Source organism: Poecilia formosa, unplaced genomic scaffold (assembly GCF_000485575.1).
Source record: "Poecilia formosa unplaced genomic scaffold, Poecilia_formosa-5.1.2 Scaffold12, whole genome shotgun sequence".
NCBI classification, from domain to species: Eukaryota; Metazoa; Chordata; class Actinopteri; order Cyprinodontiformes; family Poeciliidae; genus Poecilia; species Poecilia formosa.
This window is the reverse complement of record NW_006799951.1, coordinates 765,230-783,785: the sequence shown is the minus strand read 5'-3', so window position 1 is coordinate 783,785 and position 18,556 is coordinate 765,230. Positions and strand designations below refer to the sequence as shown.

At 39.5% G+C, this 18,556-nt stretch overlaps 1 protein-coding gene across 1 annotated transcript in view; it reads left to right on the top strand.

Moving 5' to 3' along the window:
* The window catches only part of lrmda (leucine rich melanocyte differentiation associated), a 243,575-nt gene extending 230,815 nt beyond the window's left edge, over nt 1–12,760 (top strand). The window contains exon 7 of the mRNA XM_007545263.2: nt 10,526–12,760. Coding sequence (XP_007545325.1) covers nt 10,526–10,605 — 80 coding nt within the window. The 3' untranslated portion in view covers nt 10,606–12,760. The remainder of the gene's footprint in view (nt 1–10,525) is intronic.
* Nucleotides 12,761–18,556: the final 5,796 nt, after the last annotated feature.

Here is an 18,556-nt window from a genome sequence, read left to right as displayed (position 1 = left end):
TGAGCTGCATATTCTTTGTCTAAATTCATGTAATTAAAAACCTTGTATGCACAGTTTGACATTTGAGACAATTGTGCTCTTACTCTTAATTTAAAATGTTTATTACAGGTAGATTGATGTCCTGTTTCACTTAAACTGGTTTACTCCTCCACCAGATATTTATGAGCAAAGCTTTCCAGCAATATAAAATCATTTCCAAGTATATATTTTTTAATAATTTCTTTTTATAAAAGCCTGATGATTAACTAAAATCACACTAGCTTAATTTATGTCGACTTTTAACAGTGTATTTTTCTCTACAGTATGTTCCGATCTCTGCTTCTTTAACTCTTTTTTTTTTCTTGCAGCATTTAGTGACAAACTGTGCTAAATGCTATGTGTCGACCTACCACTTTGCCCATCATAATTTGACTGTCAGCGCTGGAGACAGAGGAAATGGGATGTGAAAATGAGTGTATTCGATTGAGGTCCAACAATGAAGGTTTCAAACAGCTGTGAAAAGAGACAGAAGCCAGCGAACACACAAAGCCGGGGTGGACGAGCAATGTTAAAGGATATTTTACCATGTCCCTTTGGATTAGGCCTGGAGATTGATATCTTCCAGTCAGATGAAGCCCTGACGTGAGTGATCCGGGCCTTCCATCATTGTGACATGCGGCTCTTGGCTAACGCTCATTCGTGTTGATGGGCACACCCTTCGCCACAAGGGCCTTGGCTAACATGGCCACCTTACTCCGTCCCTGTGTGTGTCTGCCTCACTCCACCATCTCTGTTCTTTTATTTCTATTGCCCTTCTCCCCTGTTTTCTGTCACCATGTCATGTCCAATCACTGTACGGCTGGGCAGGCACTCAGTTGGATAGGCAGGAAGCAGGAGCCCAAGGTAGGGAGCTGCCTAACAGGCGTCAGGATGGGCACTGAAATGACTCTAATAATGGCGTCTCCATGTGGGCCAGACTGGACAGTCAGTTAGCAGAGCCAAGACGGAGAGTAATAAGTGTTTGATGTCTGCAGGCAAAGGAAGTGTGAAGGAGCATAGCCGACCCTGGGCACTCTGGTGAGACAGGTGCAGCTAGCCGGGCTCCGAAGTTGTAGATTGTGGAACAAGATGTCAGATGGGTATTGATATGTCACAGTGCAGGTCACGAGGCTGTTTGTTTAAATGAGTATCTCAGGGCGGTAGCAGCCATGCATTAATTGATGTCTACATCAGATGAGAGGGTAGAGGACAGCCTGATGTGTCTGTCGCTCAGGGAAAGGTGAAAGCTTCAATAAGCAATTGTCAATTTGTTAGCATTACCAGTGAATGAAGAGTACAACATGTAACTGTATCCTCAGTCCATGTTCATATGCATGCGTAAAACTCCAGCGGTGCCAACTCTTGTGGGTAAAGTTTTCGGCCATCTTTGATTTGATGGAAATTGCTGCTGACAAGCAGCGAGGTGCCATTCTGTCTGCTGATGCGTGAAGTCCATCATTGTCTGTGTGGTTGAGTTTAGTTAACATGACACTTAGCGACTGACATTGCTTCAGAGCCGGCAAAACACTGTCATTGTCATGTCATTTATCTTTTGCTAGCCAATTTACAATGTGTTCCTTTCTGAATGCCTCACTGAGCACCTCTTGGTTTTTACAGCCGGCGTGAGTAGCTCGACAGAGCTTTGATGCCCTGCGAGTGTATGTCAACCCCTCAAAACATTTTAAACACTGCACCTTCCGCTAATAAAGCCACAGCTGTCCTTTCTGCTGTGGCTATCTGGTAACAAGCTACTTCCCTTTGAACAGTTTTATGTGGTTGTAATTGACCTGACAATGGGGTTCATTATGCAGTCCCTTTCATGCTGTTTTGCCTGATAATTATTATTTAATGTGTTCAGATGGAGAGCATCATTAATTCATCCCTTCCTCCAATGTCAAAGAGATGAACAGTGAAGTTATCACTCTCTGGTGATTAATATTGCGCTCTTTTGTTATTGAATCCTGTCCCAGTGATTAAACCTTCATTGAGTGACTCACCAGCCGCTCTTATTAACAGCGCCATTAAGGAACACAGTCAAATCTCTAATTGGAATTTTTACTTTTTTCGTCTATTTTGGTCAGAGGTTTGAACCACTTATCTGTGCTTTTCTTTTAATTAGAAATCCTGGGTGTAATGAAGAACTCAATCGATCAGTGTCAGGTCATGCAGTGTGCATGGGTGGTGATTTGTGAGCCACATATTAACTGAGAAAATGAGCGCCTATGATTACTTGCATCATTAGTGGCTTCTTGCGCCCTTAAGGGTAGATGAACTCTAGCAGTAAATAACTTGCTTGTCAATGTTGTGCTTAAAGTTCTTTGCTTTTTTTCTTGAATCATGCAAGACGTTTGTGTTCTGGCTTGTTAGTAGTGCATGCTCCATAGATATGTTTGACTTTGTAAACTGACATACATCCACCATCTTATCTCCAGCCTTCAGAGCTACTGTAAGAAATGTTCTTCCAGGCTGTGTGTCAAAAATGTCACTAAAATTAATTTCACATATTTTTAATTAGAATGCCCACAATGGCAACGTAGTACTGAAGCAAACTTGCTTTTGGTCCAAATTCAATTCCCCTTCTGTCCTAATGGAGTGAAAACATTGTGAGTGGTAACATGCTAAGCATGTCTTAAGTTTAAGTTGAATGAATGCATTACTTAGTAAAGCAGGACTTGAATTGAAAGGTTTCTGAAACTACACCAGTCCCCACAGTGAAACATGTTGGTGGAATCATGTTTTGGAAAGCTTCTTCCTTAGAAAACCTGGTCAAAGTTGAAGAGATTAAGCTAAATACAAGATAAAGAATTGGTCAAAATTGTAATCTATAGAATTGCAAAACTGGCTGGACCACTCCAAAAGACTTGCAGCTGAAATTGCAACAAAAAGTGGTCTTGTAATGTATTGCCTTAGGGAAGCAGATGTATGCCACACTTTTCAGATTTTTATTTGTTAAATATTTTAGCGTGTATTCTTTTCCTTCCACTTTTATGTGCTACTCTGTGTTGAGGATGCAGAAAAAGAAACAATTTGTTAATGTTGCTCTTCAAAAAGCTTCATCGAGCAAAAATCTGCTTTCTATTGATTAGGGCTGGTTGAGTTACGACTCCTCAGCCTTTCTCAGACAGGCTATCAGCCTTTGGCAACAACAAATCTTTCAACTTCTCATCTCATGTATGCAAACTCTCACACCATTTATCCTCCCTCTATTGGCATTTTTGTGTTACTTTGTGACCATTTTGCCCACTTCCTAAATATTTGTGTAAAACACTTTAGTCTATTTTTAATATTTTACCTTCCAATATAAAAAAAAATGTAACTTTAACCTACGGTACATAAAAATATTGTTAAACAACAAGTTAGTTTCAAACTCTCATTATTTCTAAAGCTGAATGCCAATATAAGAAAAAGTGCCATGTTCTGTATGTCTAAGTATTGGTTTAAGCTGCAGGGTGTTTTACAATTTATTCCTGACATGTTTGAGAGGTACTAATGTTATAACCTGGATAATGTTTCCTTTCATTGCCTCTTCTCTCTACATTTTCCCTTGCCTCTCACTCAGTGAAAAATTAGACACATTTCTCTGATAGCCTTTGTGAATGTTGAGTATTAATGGCTAATGAATTACCGATGAACATTGATGTAAATTAATCTCCTTGATGTCCCAGGGTTATATGGTGGCCATTTAAAAGTTTAATCAGTACACTAACGTCGAAAACATGCAGGCGATGTCATTGAATGGACGCAATAAATGATCAGGATCTTGAACAGTGGAGGTATAAGCCCTGGGCTTGGGTCATAATGGCAGCTATTTATGTTCAATGGCTTAAATAGTATTTTTAACTGTTTAGGCCAAATAAACATTATTGAGCTTAATTAATGGGACAGACTCACAATAACAGACAAACTGATTAGAGCAGTCCATTGCCTGTATTATGGTGCTTTTAGCACGAGCTCATTTGCAGCACCTATCTCATGTCACCGTAATCCTGAAAGTTACTTACAGCTGATGTATTTGAGTTTCAAAAAAGTGTCTACTATAAGCTTAGCATTTAAAATGTAACAATGTTGACCTCCCATTGTAATCGGTGTGTATTACTTGCAGCTATTCACTTTACTCCATTCCTTTCATTTGACTCTGGCTTCATCTTCCTGATACACAAAATCACTGTCATATCAAGTAATTAAAATTTTGATCTGCCTTTATGTTGAACATGATGACATGAAATATTTGCTAATAGTACTGACACAACTGCACATTTACATTGTTTTTAAATGTCGTACAAAGATATGTGAGGTTCTGTCCAGTATCATGTTTCTATACACCAGTAACATCCATTAATTGTTCTTCAGTTCCTCCAATCTGTTGTGAAGCCCTATTTCCACAATACCACTGCTGCAATTATGCAAGTGCTAAGCAAATACTGCATCAATAACTAAATAATTGGAGTAATAAATCTCCAGCCCAAGATGGTGACAATTATAGAGAAAAATATAAAACACACTATGCTTCCACCACTATGATAACTTTAGGCCTTCCTTCCACTGCACAGACAATATATTTGGCAAAGCAATATCATAAAAAGCATACTTCATGTATGTGACATGATCTCATGTTTTATTGAAAGTGTTGTATTTGTTTGAATTGCAATGTTCCTGAATAGCATTTTTAGATATGCCAACATATATAGCAAGATAAGATAAAAACTTTATGCCAATAATATATGATAATGTTTACCCACATTTCAAAGGTGCTCTGAAGCTTATATGACTGTTTATATAGTTTAAATTTTGTAGACTGATTAATATTATGAGCCATCCTAAACTAACGATTGATCCTGGTGAAAGTTGTCTTTAAGGAAATTGGTTGTCTGCAAATGACTGTGGTCCAAGTAATGAGTGTGGGTCGAAAGAAGGGAGGTCAGAAAGAAAAGCAAACACTTGGAAGCAATGAGAAAATAAAAATAATGAGTTGAAGACTCCAAAGAACAGAAAGGATACTGCAAGGGAGAAAAAGAGAAGTGGGTGCAGTCAAAAAAAAAAAAAAAAAAATGGGAGGACAGATTTGGAGAAGGGACAAGACAAGAAAATAGGAGTGTGCAGAGCAAATTCATTCTGAGAATAGATAACCTTGATGTTAAAAGCTACATCCGTTTGGACATGTCTTTCTGTGACATATTGATGGCCCTTGAAAAAGAGTCGAGCTGATTTTATGCAGGGAGCAGTCATTAAACCCACTCCATCTCCCATCTCTCTCTAACTCCCCTCTTGTGAGTGTGTGCTGATTAAATGCAAAACTCTGGAGCAGGCTTTTAGAAAATATGGGAAGGAATTCAGACAGATTCATGCATGCAGATTCATGGAGGTCATACTTTTTCATCTTATGTGTTTTCAGTGTACAATCAAATCCAAAAATAAAAAAAAAACCCCTTGCATTTTCAGCGGTTATGCACATCTAATAGAGGGTCTAAATATATTTTATTTTGGCACAAATCTTACCTTAAACCTAAACTTGGCTCCTATTCTACATTTAAAGGTCAACGGACAGAATCAGTAGTAGTCCTGCAATGTTTGAATTTGTACCCAAGACCCCAGTGATATTTTTGCAGTATTGTGTGATGTAGTGACTGCTAAATTACTGGCCCGATGTAGTTCGGAAGTGCCTCCTGGGCAGTATAATTTTATCATTGCTACAGAAAACTCAGATGGAAGGAGCAGCTTGGACTTTGTTGATACTTGTCACTTTCAGGTCAGGTAGCAGAACTCTAAAGGCCAATTCATGATGTCCATGCCCACAAGGGTCAGAGTGACCTAAATACTGTAATCTGTCCTATTTTGCAAGAGTCTTTACACTGCAGACCAAGACTGGTAAACTTCAGAAAAGTGTGCAGTACAAGATTAACTTCAGCGTGTTTGAGAAACCAACCTTGTGTTTGTTTGACTTGATGTACAGTTATATTTTATGCAATACAATATATGTTTCAATAAGGTTTGTTTGTCAGATTAAAAGTACCTATACAGGTAATAAACATACTTTTTATGACACTGTTGTATTAAAAATGCTTTTAATGGTCCAGCCTTAAATTTGTTTAAGTGGAAGTGGAAAACAACAAATATCAAAAATAAACTTGAAGACATTATTCTATGTGCAACGTGCTTTACTAAGTGAATTGGGTTGCCTAAAAAGATGAATTTTTAACAATATTATAATTTGTTCATAATAGCTCCTTGTTTTTAGCGAATTTGCCTTTAAAATGTGATTCATTTTCTTCAGATGACCACAACCAGAACAGAACAGAATGCTTGCACTAATGTTAAGAGAAAAGTTTTTTTTTTGTTTTTTTTTGTCATAAAAGCATCTACATCCACACTATTGCTTGCTTTATTGTAGTCAGGTACAAAATACCTACAAGCTTAATCCTATAATCCAACTGAAAAATAGAATAAATTCTATTTAACGCACCATTTTGAATAGGATAGGATAGCCACTTTATTTATTTGTACATTGTCACACCCTTTGAACTATTGGCATTATCTATTTGTATCTTACAAATAAAAGAAACACTACACATTTCATTTGAATATGGTAGAAAACAGGTAAATCTTTCACATTTATAACGGACAATATAAAGTCAAGTTCAGATGAGCATCTATTTCAATGCATGGTTCAATGCACGACACCCAGCAAGGAGCAAAGGTAATCTTGCAGAGAAATAGTCTGGAATCATATTGTCAGAATTTTTAATTCAATTTTTGTTTTGCTGGTGACATGTAAGGTTGGAATCGTGGTTAGTACTTCACATTTTAGCTCTCAAAATGGTGATAAGTATATATAATCTAAAATATTAGTTGGAAATATTTAAAACAATATTTTCCTGTAAAATTAAATATTACTGTATTTTTACAGCATTATTTTGCAAATAAATCAGAAAACAAGGTCAAAGAATTTAACAATTCCTTTGATAATGTCATAAAATTCATCCTTAAAGCTGCATCTGCAGGGGATAAAATGTTCTGAAGGTTTTTACATTTTTAGTGGCGCTAGTTTGACTCAGGAAAAAAAATATCTTGTTTTAAATACAACAAGACGTGTAGCGCAAAGCTGTGACTGTTGCTCCACCAGGCCATTATGGAGGCAATAGCCTACTCATAACTTTGTTAATCTGTCACGTCAATGGGGGTTCCCACTGTTCTCATGGAGCGCAGAGTTTGTGTGCTGAAGATGTAAATATGTATGGGAACATGACAGTGTTAGTGATATAAGCGCTCCCAGCCGTGGCTTAAGATACACAGAGGATACTGTGGAGTACTGAGTTTGGCATAGTAATATTTGTCATTAAGTACGAGTTCATCAGGCAGAACCCCAGAGGCGTGAGCATAGCCTCCGAAGGCATTATGTAAGCGTGAGTTTGGCTTAGTTACTCCCTTCCTCGTTTCCAGCAGGCCAATCTTTCTCCTGGTTTCTCTTGTAATAAGTGCAAGCTCTCGCTGTGAGGGGGAAGAAAGCAAGCTGGAGTGTGCTGTTTATGCACACAATGCGGCACTTAATGTAGTGCAGAAATGGAGAACTGTCACATTTGTGCACTTCTTCACCCACTGGGAAGCAGACAGCAGACCCTGATCTTTGTTCTTCCATTTCTTCTAATTTACTCCTCGTCCTCTTTATTACTCACAGGCGTACATTAGCGCTGCTGGAGAGAGCTACAGGTCACTCATCGTCCAGACCTTTCCAATTGGTGCCGGAGAGCTACAAAGTGTGGCCTCTCCAATCATTCTCAGTACCCATGGGCTGAAGTTGAGTTCAGCAGAGTGTGAAGGCTTGTGGGGCCTTTACTTTAGTTCCTTCATCTGTGAAGGTTATCTCTGAAAGGCTTTGGTTGCAAACCTACAAATATATCCCCTGTAGGTAATGTCTTATAGGAGACTTGGTTCTGGTGCCTCAGTGGGTAATCTCTTTAAGGGCCCTACTCCTGGAGAGAGTGAGTTTTTCGCTGGGTACACTGTGAATATGTGAAAGACCCTGGCAACCATTTGATCTGAGTGCTGTGAGATACCCTGAGTCCTGTGGTGTCAAGCCCAGTATACAACCGTGGCACCTTTGTCCCAAGGCAAATCACGGCAGCTGGAATTCATCCCCCCACTTCCCCTACACTTCCAACCTCCACACTGTCAAAAAAAAAAAAGCATATACACACTCATGCGCACCCAAACACACACACACACACATGTATACATCTCTCATACACCGGGGGAGCAGGCAGGCATGGAGCTGGTCTTGGATTTTATCGGAGGTGACAGCTTCTCACACTTCAGTGTTTGGATCACCTCAAGTAGCTGGGCTATGAGGGGAAATGAGCACTGCTCCACTACAAAGTCCAGATTTAGATTGACTGAGCTTGTCCCCGGGCCTGTGGGCTTCTGCTGCTGCCGTACTGCTCCTCCGCCTGACAGAACACCCACCACTGCTGCAAGGGACTGGTGCGCTGTGTGGGTTCCTGTGCATCTCTGTGCACCACATATGTGCACTTGTGTGTTGCGTGTGTGTGTGTGTCTTGGTGGAGCCTACTTTGAAGAGTCAGAGAGAGCGGGGAAAGAGAGCGATGTGTCAAGTTTGGTTAGAATTGAGGGTGGCATCAGAATATGCTTGGCACTAATATGGCACCAGTATCTCTGTCCCCATTCCTGCTTTTTGTCACTTAGTTGCCATTCTCTTCCCTCTCTTGACAATGTCTTTTTGGATTATCTGATTGGACTTACCACTTGGAGCGTCCCTCATCCCTCTGTGACACTGCCTCCCCCATATGTCTCTCCACTCCTGCCTTGTCTCTGGCCTGCCTCCTTTCCCCTCCTCCTTTAATGCGCTTCATGTCTATTTAGAAAAGCTGGTGAAAGCCGTATCTGTCCTGCTGTCAGAGGATCATTGACAGCACTAATGCCACTTGTCCTTGCCTCATTTGGAAAGAGATGACACTGAGGTACAGCCCTCTGCACTAATCAAGACGGGATGTTAGTGTTTGTGACGTTAGCACCACAGCAAACTGACCGCAGAGCGTTTGGGCCAGCCATCTGCCTGAACAGCACCACCTCTCTGTACTACAGAAAACCACCACAGACAACCTTCAGTTCTATAACATTATAGGTATGTAGATAGGGGCCAACGACGTAGACGCATATACAAGAGCTTAAGTTTGTATTTCTATTTAACCTTTTTAGGTGTAAATGATTACAGGTTTAGCTACTTGACCTCATCTTTTGGAGCTAATACATAAACGTATTATTCTTCTTTCAATATTGAACATAATTACACAATGAAAACACTTTGAAATTACTAATATTTGAGATATATATATATATATATATGTGTGTGATAAAAAAAATTGAAAGAATAGTTTACCTTTGTAAAAACTTTGGGTTTTCCTTTTTATAGCATGTATTACAAAAAATAACTAATACTTGAATACTGTATTAAATATATATTTTGTAAAATAAATGTACCTTACCCAGCTAAGATAGCAGCTACAGCAACTGATTGGATTCCATGTGGATCGAAGTTGATTTCACTTATACCAAAGCAGCGTTGTGTCTGAGCTCTTATGTGTTTGGTTTAGGTAAAGAAATTTTCTCTATACAAGAAGGAGAAATGTTTGTCATTTCAGACAGTTTGAAAGTAGATCTACAGCGTTTCAGTGTAATTGTCTCCAGGTGTCAAACGACCGTTTTTCGTTTGTTTTGAGAGAAAGACTTTCTTTAACTTAGTTTTTTTGTTGTTGTTGTTTTATTTTTTTACTTGCTTTCCTGTTATGACAACTGTACAACTTTGCTGTGCTTTATGGAAATCGAGCAGAACTGTATAATTAGCTGTATAAACAGCATTTTTTCTGCCTTTCTGTCACAAGTAGTGATGAATGATTCATATTAATAGCAGAGGCAACTTTATATCACGGAGAACAGTCTGCTAAATCAGTTTTACTAATATTTTAAAACAAAGAAAAGATGATTACAGAGCTAACTTGTTTGCAACTGTCTTCTGTTACTTACTTGGAATCAACGCAGCCTTTTTCCTGGAAAATGTGGCTTTTTACCTCCACTCTGAGGTTTCATAAATGGTGCTAACATTTTTTGGACTGTCAGCTCATGAAGAGCTTAAAAGAATAAAACAGTGCTGCTCTGCTACAGTCATTCAGCCTTTCTGTTATCTGCTAAAAGGCTTTCTCTCTCACTTTTTGCAGCTCAAAATGACAAGTGTCCTTTTAAATGACTTGCCACACCACATCCACACTGAAGAGTGTTATTGCCATCATGAACAGCAGTGCTACATTCGTGGCTCTCGCTGATTGGAGAGCAGTTTTGAGTTTCTGACCGGCCGCTCACCAGACAGGCTGTTCAAGCTCAAAATTTTGCAGTTCAGGTCACGAGTCCATTTCTCTGCTTCTCCAGTCCATGAATTGCTGGCATAAAAAGATAATCTAACCGTGATTTACACCTAAACTTTGTTTTATTCTCTTTTTAGGGGTATTCGCCAAGTGTCGCTACATCTACTACGGCAACCACTCAGAAGGCAACAGATTCATCCGAAACGATGAGCTCTGATGTCCACAGGATGCTCTCAGAGGAGTCGTGTTTTTTTTCTTTATTTATTAAAACCACTGGGGATTTTTTTTTTTTTTTTTTTCCAATCACCTAATCTACTGCTGGAAAACAAAAGATAATTTTTATCCAAACATGCTGTTATACTTATGCATGATGAATACTTTTGTGTTCATATTAAATTTTAGAGCCATTGTTTTAGCCTCCTCTCCTGAGCTGAGCCTACTTCTGTTTTCCTGCTTGCAGCTCAGAGTCAGAGATGACACTCCCACTGACATGATTGCCTCTAAGCATCAGCTGCAACACAACTCACACACACACACACACACACACACACACACATACACACATGCACACACACATACATAGACACAAGGACCGTCTCCCTGCCTTATTGTCTTACACACAGCGAGCAACAAACATATCCAGGCAATTGCTTCCTTTTCTTTGACACCCATGATGGATCACTTGTCCACAACAGCTACTAATCAAGGGTGAAGGGGGTGGCGGTCACACACCTGGGCCCCGACATGGACTCATCTTCTTCATTCTTGATTTCTCTGTTTTGTTTTTTTTTTGTTTTTTTTTTCTTTTCTCTCCTGTGCTCGCTGGACTTAAACTGCTATTTAAGTCATTAAGATAAGAGGTTGGAGAAACAGGTGAAAGCAGCAATAGCTGAGAATCGGTGTCTTCAGTAACATGCACAGCAGCATTCCAGATTTTGACATTGTTCTAGACAGTGAAATTGTGTTTGTGGGAGCTGTAAATAAGTTTCTATTCTTATTGCTGTTTACATGTTACCGAGCATTGTGGGATTACATCCTCCTACACCATTTGATATGTTTGGCCCATCTGGAGCCCTAATTACCTGCATGCCCTTCAAAACATGAAGCTTTACTCTTTTTCTTGCCATTAACGGTTCTCCTTTTGGCACCTGCTCGGTTCTCCACTAAATCTGTTGAAATTTTTGCTGGATTCACTGTTAAATTGGAAGATTTTTTGTATTCCTTTTTAACAATTTTTACTAAAACAACTACCTTGGTGAGGATCCCCAATAAAATCATTCATGCTTTCCATAAATTGACATTCTTAAAGATTTAGGCACCCTAGTCAAGTTATTTAACAACTGATCTCCAAATTCAACTCTGTAGCAAACAGTAAAAAGTTACGGATTAAATATCTGTAAAAACACGCCTATGCAAAATGTTCATAAAATGTCACCAGCATTTCATGTTTAAGGTTGGTGCAAGCACTTTATCACCATAAACACGAGTGCATGTCTAGCTACTGACTTGTGCAATGTGCACAGTTCAGCACACATGGTTTATAAACCCTAAAACAGCTTAAAAGAAATGTGGCAAACATTGATGTTACCGAAAAGAGAGATACAAAGTGAACTTATAACTAAACTTAGCTAACAATAGCTAACTAGTTAATGTTATCTAAGTGAAAAATTCTGTGAAGTGAAATTATTCTCTAGAGCGAACTAAAACCATTAACACAAACCACTGACTATTTTCTTATCACACAACATAATTAGTCCATCTGTCCATTTCTGGTAGAAGTTTATTGAAGTCCGATCAAATTGTTGTACAGTTCAAAATGGCGGCCTGTTAAGACTGATGAGACTCGTTCCGATCTTTTTTTCTAACCTAACAAGTTAAAACAACCCAGCAGTGAAATGTCATCAACTTACAACATAACTGAGTTGGACCACAACAGGTAAAACTCATCAAATGGAGTGTAAAATTTATCTTTGGTATATTTTTCCTAAAAACAATAGAAATGTCGGACTGAAATAATACTTTACTACCGGATTCTTATAATTCATCTAGCATTATTGTTCTTAATCCTGTTGAGTTTTTTTTCCTACTATGTCTTAGCCTTTGTTTGTACTTGCTGTGGTGTTTTCTTTATTTGTACTGAGGCACACTTTCAGATATTAACAAGCTGTGAAGACATACACTGGAGTTTCTGTTTATGTGAATATTATTGTGTTTTTATTATTACTGTTAATCTCGCACACTGTGTTTCTGGTATGATGGCTTCAAGGGAACCTTCCAGATGAAGATTTTGAACAAGCATTTAATTTCTAACAACTGATCTAAGAAAAAATATATATATCATTGTCGTGTGATTAAAAGGGCTGAACTCAAATGTGTTGAAGTTGTGTTGCTATATTTATGTCGACTCCTGGACCGGTTCAATACATTGATACCTAACGATGAAATATTATTAGTTTTACATAAAGCCTATAAATGGATCAAAAGTTATTTCTTGTTAATCCAGCTGAAATGTTATTTCTTATCCTGACTACATTTTTGTGAGAACATTGAGAGGTTTAATATCTGTGGGGCTCAAAAGCGGCCATGTTTATGTTCAGTACAGCATGTCACTCATCTACAAGCAGATAAAGAAAAGGTCAGAGATAGCCTAATGCAATGTTTGTTCACAATGTCTCTCTTTGTATAGTTCCCTGTTTTTTATTAGCTTAAACATTTGTTCCAGTTCCAGAGACGTGTTTATGCGTGTGAGGACGAGAGAGAGAGTGTCTTCCTGCGTGTGTTTATACACTTCACAACTTCCTACAGGATTGTGTGACCATATTCCAGATGACATGCTGCTCAGGAGCGTGGTCACTAGTGCTGGCACTTCAGAATGACAAGGTTTATTTGTCTGTGTTTTGATATGCTCAGAGGAAACTGGGGCTGACAGCCGGAGGAGGCAGGAAGAGGGGAGCCACAACAAGTCCCCCCCACCCCTCCACAAAACACAAAATGTCATCCTTCCCCTGGCTGCGGCATGCACCCAGCCATCCTGCTGAAAAGAGCAGACATTTAAAACTTTGTGACATGTGTCACAGGCACTGCCATTGAGCCTGTGCCACTGACGGAGCTGGAATTGACAGGCTCCGAGCCACCGGAGCTGGCTGGGGGACACACCGAGTTTGGTGTGTGTCACTTCCCATCCTTGTCAGGGACGCATCCTGAGCTGCCACACCAACACAAACTGCATTACAGGGTGGGTGGGGAGTGCCAGAAAGGGTTGACATATGCTTGACGTGCGCCTCTGTGCATGTGAAGGGATGACTGGGATGCTCGGCATCACAGACAGTAGATTAATTAAGGTATGAGCCACAGATATACCTGTAGGCAATGACCCCCGTGACCCTCGGCTCTATTGCCGCTGCTGCGTCTTGGGAACTTTGCGGATGAACAAATGGCACACCACTTCATCACTGCAGATCACTGACATTCTGATACAGTAACCCTGGAGGCTCAACTCAGTGTGTGGATATATCTGAATGTGTGCACTTGCATAGATGGTCTAACTTTTAAGCTCATTATTTTCACTTTGTTTGCACAAGCCTCAACTAGCTGCATGTGTAGCATACAGTAGTAGTTCCCCGTTTGTGCCAAATGTTAACGTTCATTAACGTTTCACAAACCTCATAATCCTGTTGTAAAATTTAAAGTGGAGCTTAGTTAAATGTTACTCATTTAGACCTACAGATAACAGCTGGGGTGCTCCAAGAAAATCTTACAACCCACCTCTGGTCATCATTTTTGTAAAGCTCTGACCTTATGCATTCAATTTGAGCAAATTCAAATGTATTCTTATGAACTGTAAATGACAAGGTACTTGTTTCTCTTTGAGGATAAATTCAAAACTAAATTGTCTTAGCAGGAAATTGTTTGTAGTACAGTTATTTCTAGGTTTTCTATTTTTAAGAAATTTGCAGCATTTTTCCACTTTATCATAATATGTGTAGAATTTTCCAGAAAAAGATTAATACAATTTGTCATAAGACTGTAATATAAAATATGGGAAAAGTGAAACACCGAGAATACTGTCTGGGTGCACTATGATTTTTTTTATCTTAACTCTGCTTTGTTGGAAATGTACAGATACAGTCAAATCTTCCAGATTGTGGGACGGCAGTATCCGTACAAACAAAGCCTAATTAAAAAGAGGAGTCTATTTATGATTGGGCAATATCTATTTCAATTTGAACCCATGGCATCATCCCACTGTGTGTGAGTCAGCAGTCAACATTACGCAGCTATGTAGGTGTACAAGATTATGCTTTTATTTAAAAAAAAGAAACATACAAAATGACTAGAGTTTGCTTTTAAAGCTGTCTTTATCATTGTATACTAGTAATCTTATTACAAAAGTACATGGATGACAGAATTTTAAACCCACATTGAGGATCTGCTGGCTTAATGTTGACAGATGTGGTGTTTCTACAGACTGGAAGTAAAGTTGACATTTTGGAGGGGCCCAACCAGAATCCTGCCTTCCACCCTCAAAGACTTGGAGCTCAACACCAAAGATAAATCCTCAAAATAATTTCAATGCTCTAAGACCAAAATGAAAATAGCTATCTGATCTCTTGGTAACAGCACAACCTGATTGGTGTGGGGCTTTCACTGGTCATAAGAGAGGTTGGATTTTTGATTTGTTATAAGCTGATAACCAATGAGCGATGGTCAAGAATAAAACTATGCATTTCGGTTCACTGGCTGATTTTCTGATGAAGCTCTACATTATGGTGCACTAGATTTTAAAATGTTCACTGCTGTAGAAAAACATATCGTAAGTTCTAGGAATAGTTCATGCTACGTTGACTTTATTGAAACTTGTGGAAAATAGTTTCAGATTTCCAGTGTATTAATGACGTGTTCAAATTTGTAACTTTTTTTTTGTATCACGCAAGGCAAGTTTTGTTTTTTGTTTTACATAACATATAACAACATGCAAGCAACAAAACATTACATTTTCTCAAATGTCTTAAAAAAAAAAACGTGAAATTACTAGATTACTAGAGATAATCTACATTCTAGTTATAACGAATCAAAGGCAAATCTAAGCAAATGAGACGTTAACCGTGATTTAAAGGAACTCGGTGTTTCAGTGCTTGCAGTTTGATGGAAGTTTAATTCCACATCCTGAAAAGCAGTGGGACCTGCACTGAGAGACAAATCACCCTATCAGCAGCGATCAGCCCACAGCCTGATGATTGATTGGCATTACTCAAGTTAAAGAAGATGGAAGGAAAAAAAAAAGACGTCTTTATGAATGACAACTGTCCACCGTACAGAGGAGCAGCCCTCCTTGCTTAAGCAACATCTTCTTCACTTTCTCGTTCCTATCCTCCATCTCTCTCTCCCCCTCTCTCTCTCTTGCCGACATGCAAACCCTGTCTCTCCTGCACCTGACTGCATTTGGCAGCACGCTGCTGTCTCATTTGATCCAGAGAGGCTTGAGGGGGGAGAAGTGGCCCTTATTTCCGGGCCTGGCTGGTCCTCGATGAGTAACATTTGTCATTCAAGGTTGTGCTGTTGTAATTAGCTTGTCAGTGGACACTGGGCTGAGCTGGCTCTTTCTGCTAAGAAATATGGACAGACTGACACGGGACCTGACAGCCAGTCGATAATGTGGCAATTAATGTCATAAATAATTCCACTGCCAATTATATCAAAATGGACCCTGTTCTTTCACAGGGCCTGGTAGTCCCTTATCATTTCCTCTGATAAGGGGGAACACCCATCTTCCTCCTCCCTATAATTATTAGGCTTTTTATATGTAAATATAATCTCACTTCTCTAAGTGTTTATAGATCAGGGGTGCACAAGTGGCTGGGGAGAGACGAGAACAATAAAATGCTAATACAGTGCTTCGCAAAGTACCTTTAGACCTTGAAATGTGAACGTATTTTATCGAACTTTCACGTGCGCGTACAGTACTGCGTCATTGTGAAATGGAAGAAAAAGTACTGTTATGCATATAAAAACCTGAAAAGTACAGTGTTCGCGTGTTTAAAGTCAAGCGCGACCAACTTCCACCCAAATTGTAATTAGCGGCCGCAGCTGTTCTTTATGTGACTTAATCTCAGTCTAAATACAGCTGTTCTGGGAGGGCCACAGAGGTTTTTGTTGGAGAACATTTGTAAACACACGACGTCAAAAGATCAAGGAACACGACAGACATGTCGGGGAGAAAATGATGGAGAAAGTTACAGCAGGGTTTAGGTTGTAAAACAATATCCCAATGTTTGAACATCTCATTCAGCTCTGCTCAATCCATCATCTGAAAATGGAAAGAGCATGGCAAAACTGTCAGCCTAAGAAGACATGACAGTCCACCCAAGCTGGCAACCAAGAGGCAGAAGAATCTGTTAACGTGACAATAGTTGTGCTCCCCAAATCTGGCTGCCTGCCATGTAGGAAACACAGTAAGAATGTGGATGGAGGTGTTCTGGTCAGATGAGACCAAAGTGATTTTGCCAAAATCATTTTAGATTTTGGCAAACATCTAAAATGATATCGCCCTGAAGACACCTTGTTCAACTGGAGACATAGTGGAGGCAGCATCATGCTGTGGTGGAGTATTTCTTTCTGCAGTGATACAGAAGTTGGTCACAGATGATGGGAAGATGCATGGAGCTACACGTAGGAGAATCCTGTATATAAACCTATAGACAGAGCTGGATTGGAAATATTTCTTAAAGCAGTCAAAGCCCAGACCTAAATCCAAATAAGATGCGTTACAATGTGAATTGACTTAAGTTAATTTGGAACTCGCGCAAATAAATCGCTCTCTAAATATGCAAATTCGACAGACATGCCCCCAAAAGAGCTGGAGCTCCGGCGAAAGCTGTTACAGCAAAGCATTGAAACACGGGGGGGGCTGAACACAAATGCACACCACACTTTTCAGATATTTTTAAAATGTATTTATGTATTTTACTTAACATAATTTTTCTTCCATTTGGCATTACTTTATTTGGTTTATCTCATATCCCGATCTAAATAAATCCCCACTCCGATAAATTACTCAGATATTTGTAGTTGGAATGTGACACAATTCTGAAAAAGTCAAGGCACATTGTGGGGCCCCGGCCTTCACGTAGGTCCAACAGGAAGACCAGATGTCACTGACATGATCAGCGGGGAAGGAGGAAAAACTTTACTTGAAAGCGTGCACAATGAAATGAGAGGTATCGATTCGAGCTGATATTCTAAAGGTTGCAAAAGCTTAACCAGCAGTGAGAATATTGATCCTGACATCAGTTTGTTTGGTGGGAAAAATTATATCCATTCCCTGTCTTCAAGATGCAGGTCAATCAATTACAGCGAGTGAGAATAAACGATGAGCCCAAACCCACATGGGGTTCACTGCATAGTAAATGTGCGGCACATTGGAAGGAAGTAAAAGCGGAAGGGAGAAAAGAAGGGAATTTGCCCAGAAATGCGTTATTATCCGGCTCCCCGGCCTGCTTCCATGAGCTCATTTGTCTCCACAAGTGACTCACTCACTGTGAACGGCCCCCATCAGCACGACACTAAACTCTCCCCGTGAAAATGTATGAGCAAATAAAGTGAGCTCAGCACATGTAAAGCCCTCCTAATGCATTGTAAAGCAGCTTTAAACACATCAGATGTATCTTCGGCGTCGGGAAGGTCGCCTGGATAGTAATAGATGGTCTACGCCGCGGAGTCTCAAGGTCGTGTCAAATTCGACTACATAATGCATGATTTCCCGTTACTCACACTGGCACCAATCACACGGTGCACGGCCTTGAGATGAAAATTTTGCAGAGTAAATCAGCCTCCTCAATGGCGTTTCTATTACCCCTCCATGTGCAGTGACAGAGTAAATGAATAATTCTAAATAATAACACATAGCAACAAATCATATTTATTAGCACATGAGAGAAAAGCAGCAGCGGCTATAAAATTGTTTTTTTGTTGGTTTTTTTTTGTTTCATGTTTTTTTTTTTGTTTTCATTCTTTCATCTTGCCTGTATGGCTTTAACATCTTTTTTTGTTGCTGTTAGTTGTGTTCAGATGTGTAAACATGTCCTTTGTACTTTATGGAGATGAGGGTGTCACTCCTCCACTTGTCACTGTCCTCTTGTTAGATTGTGTGTATAATTATTGTCATTCAC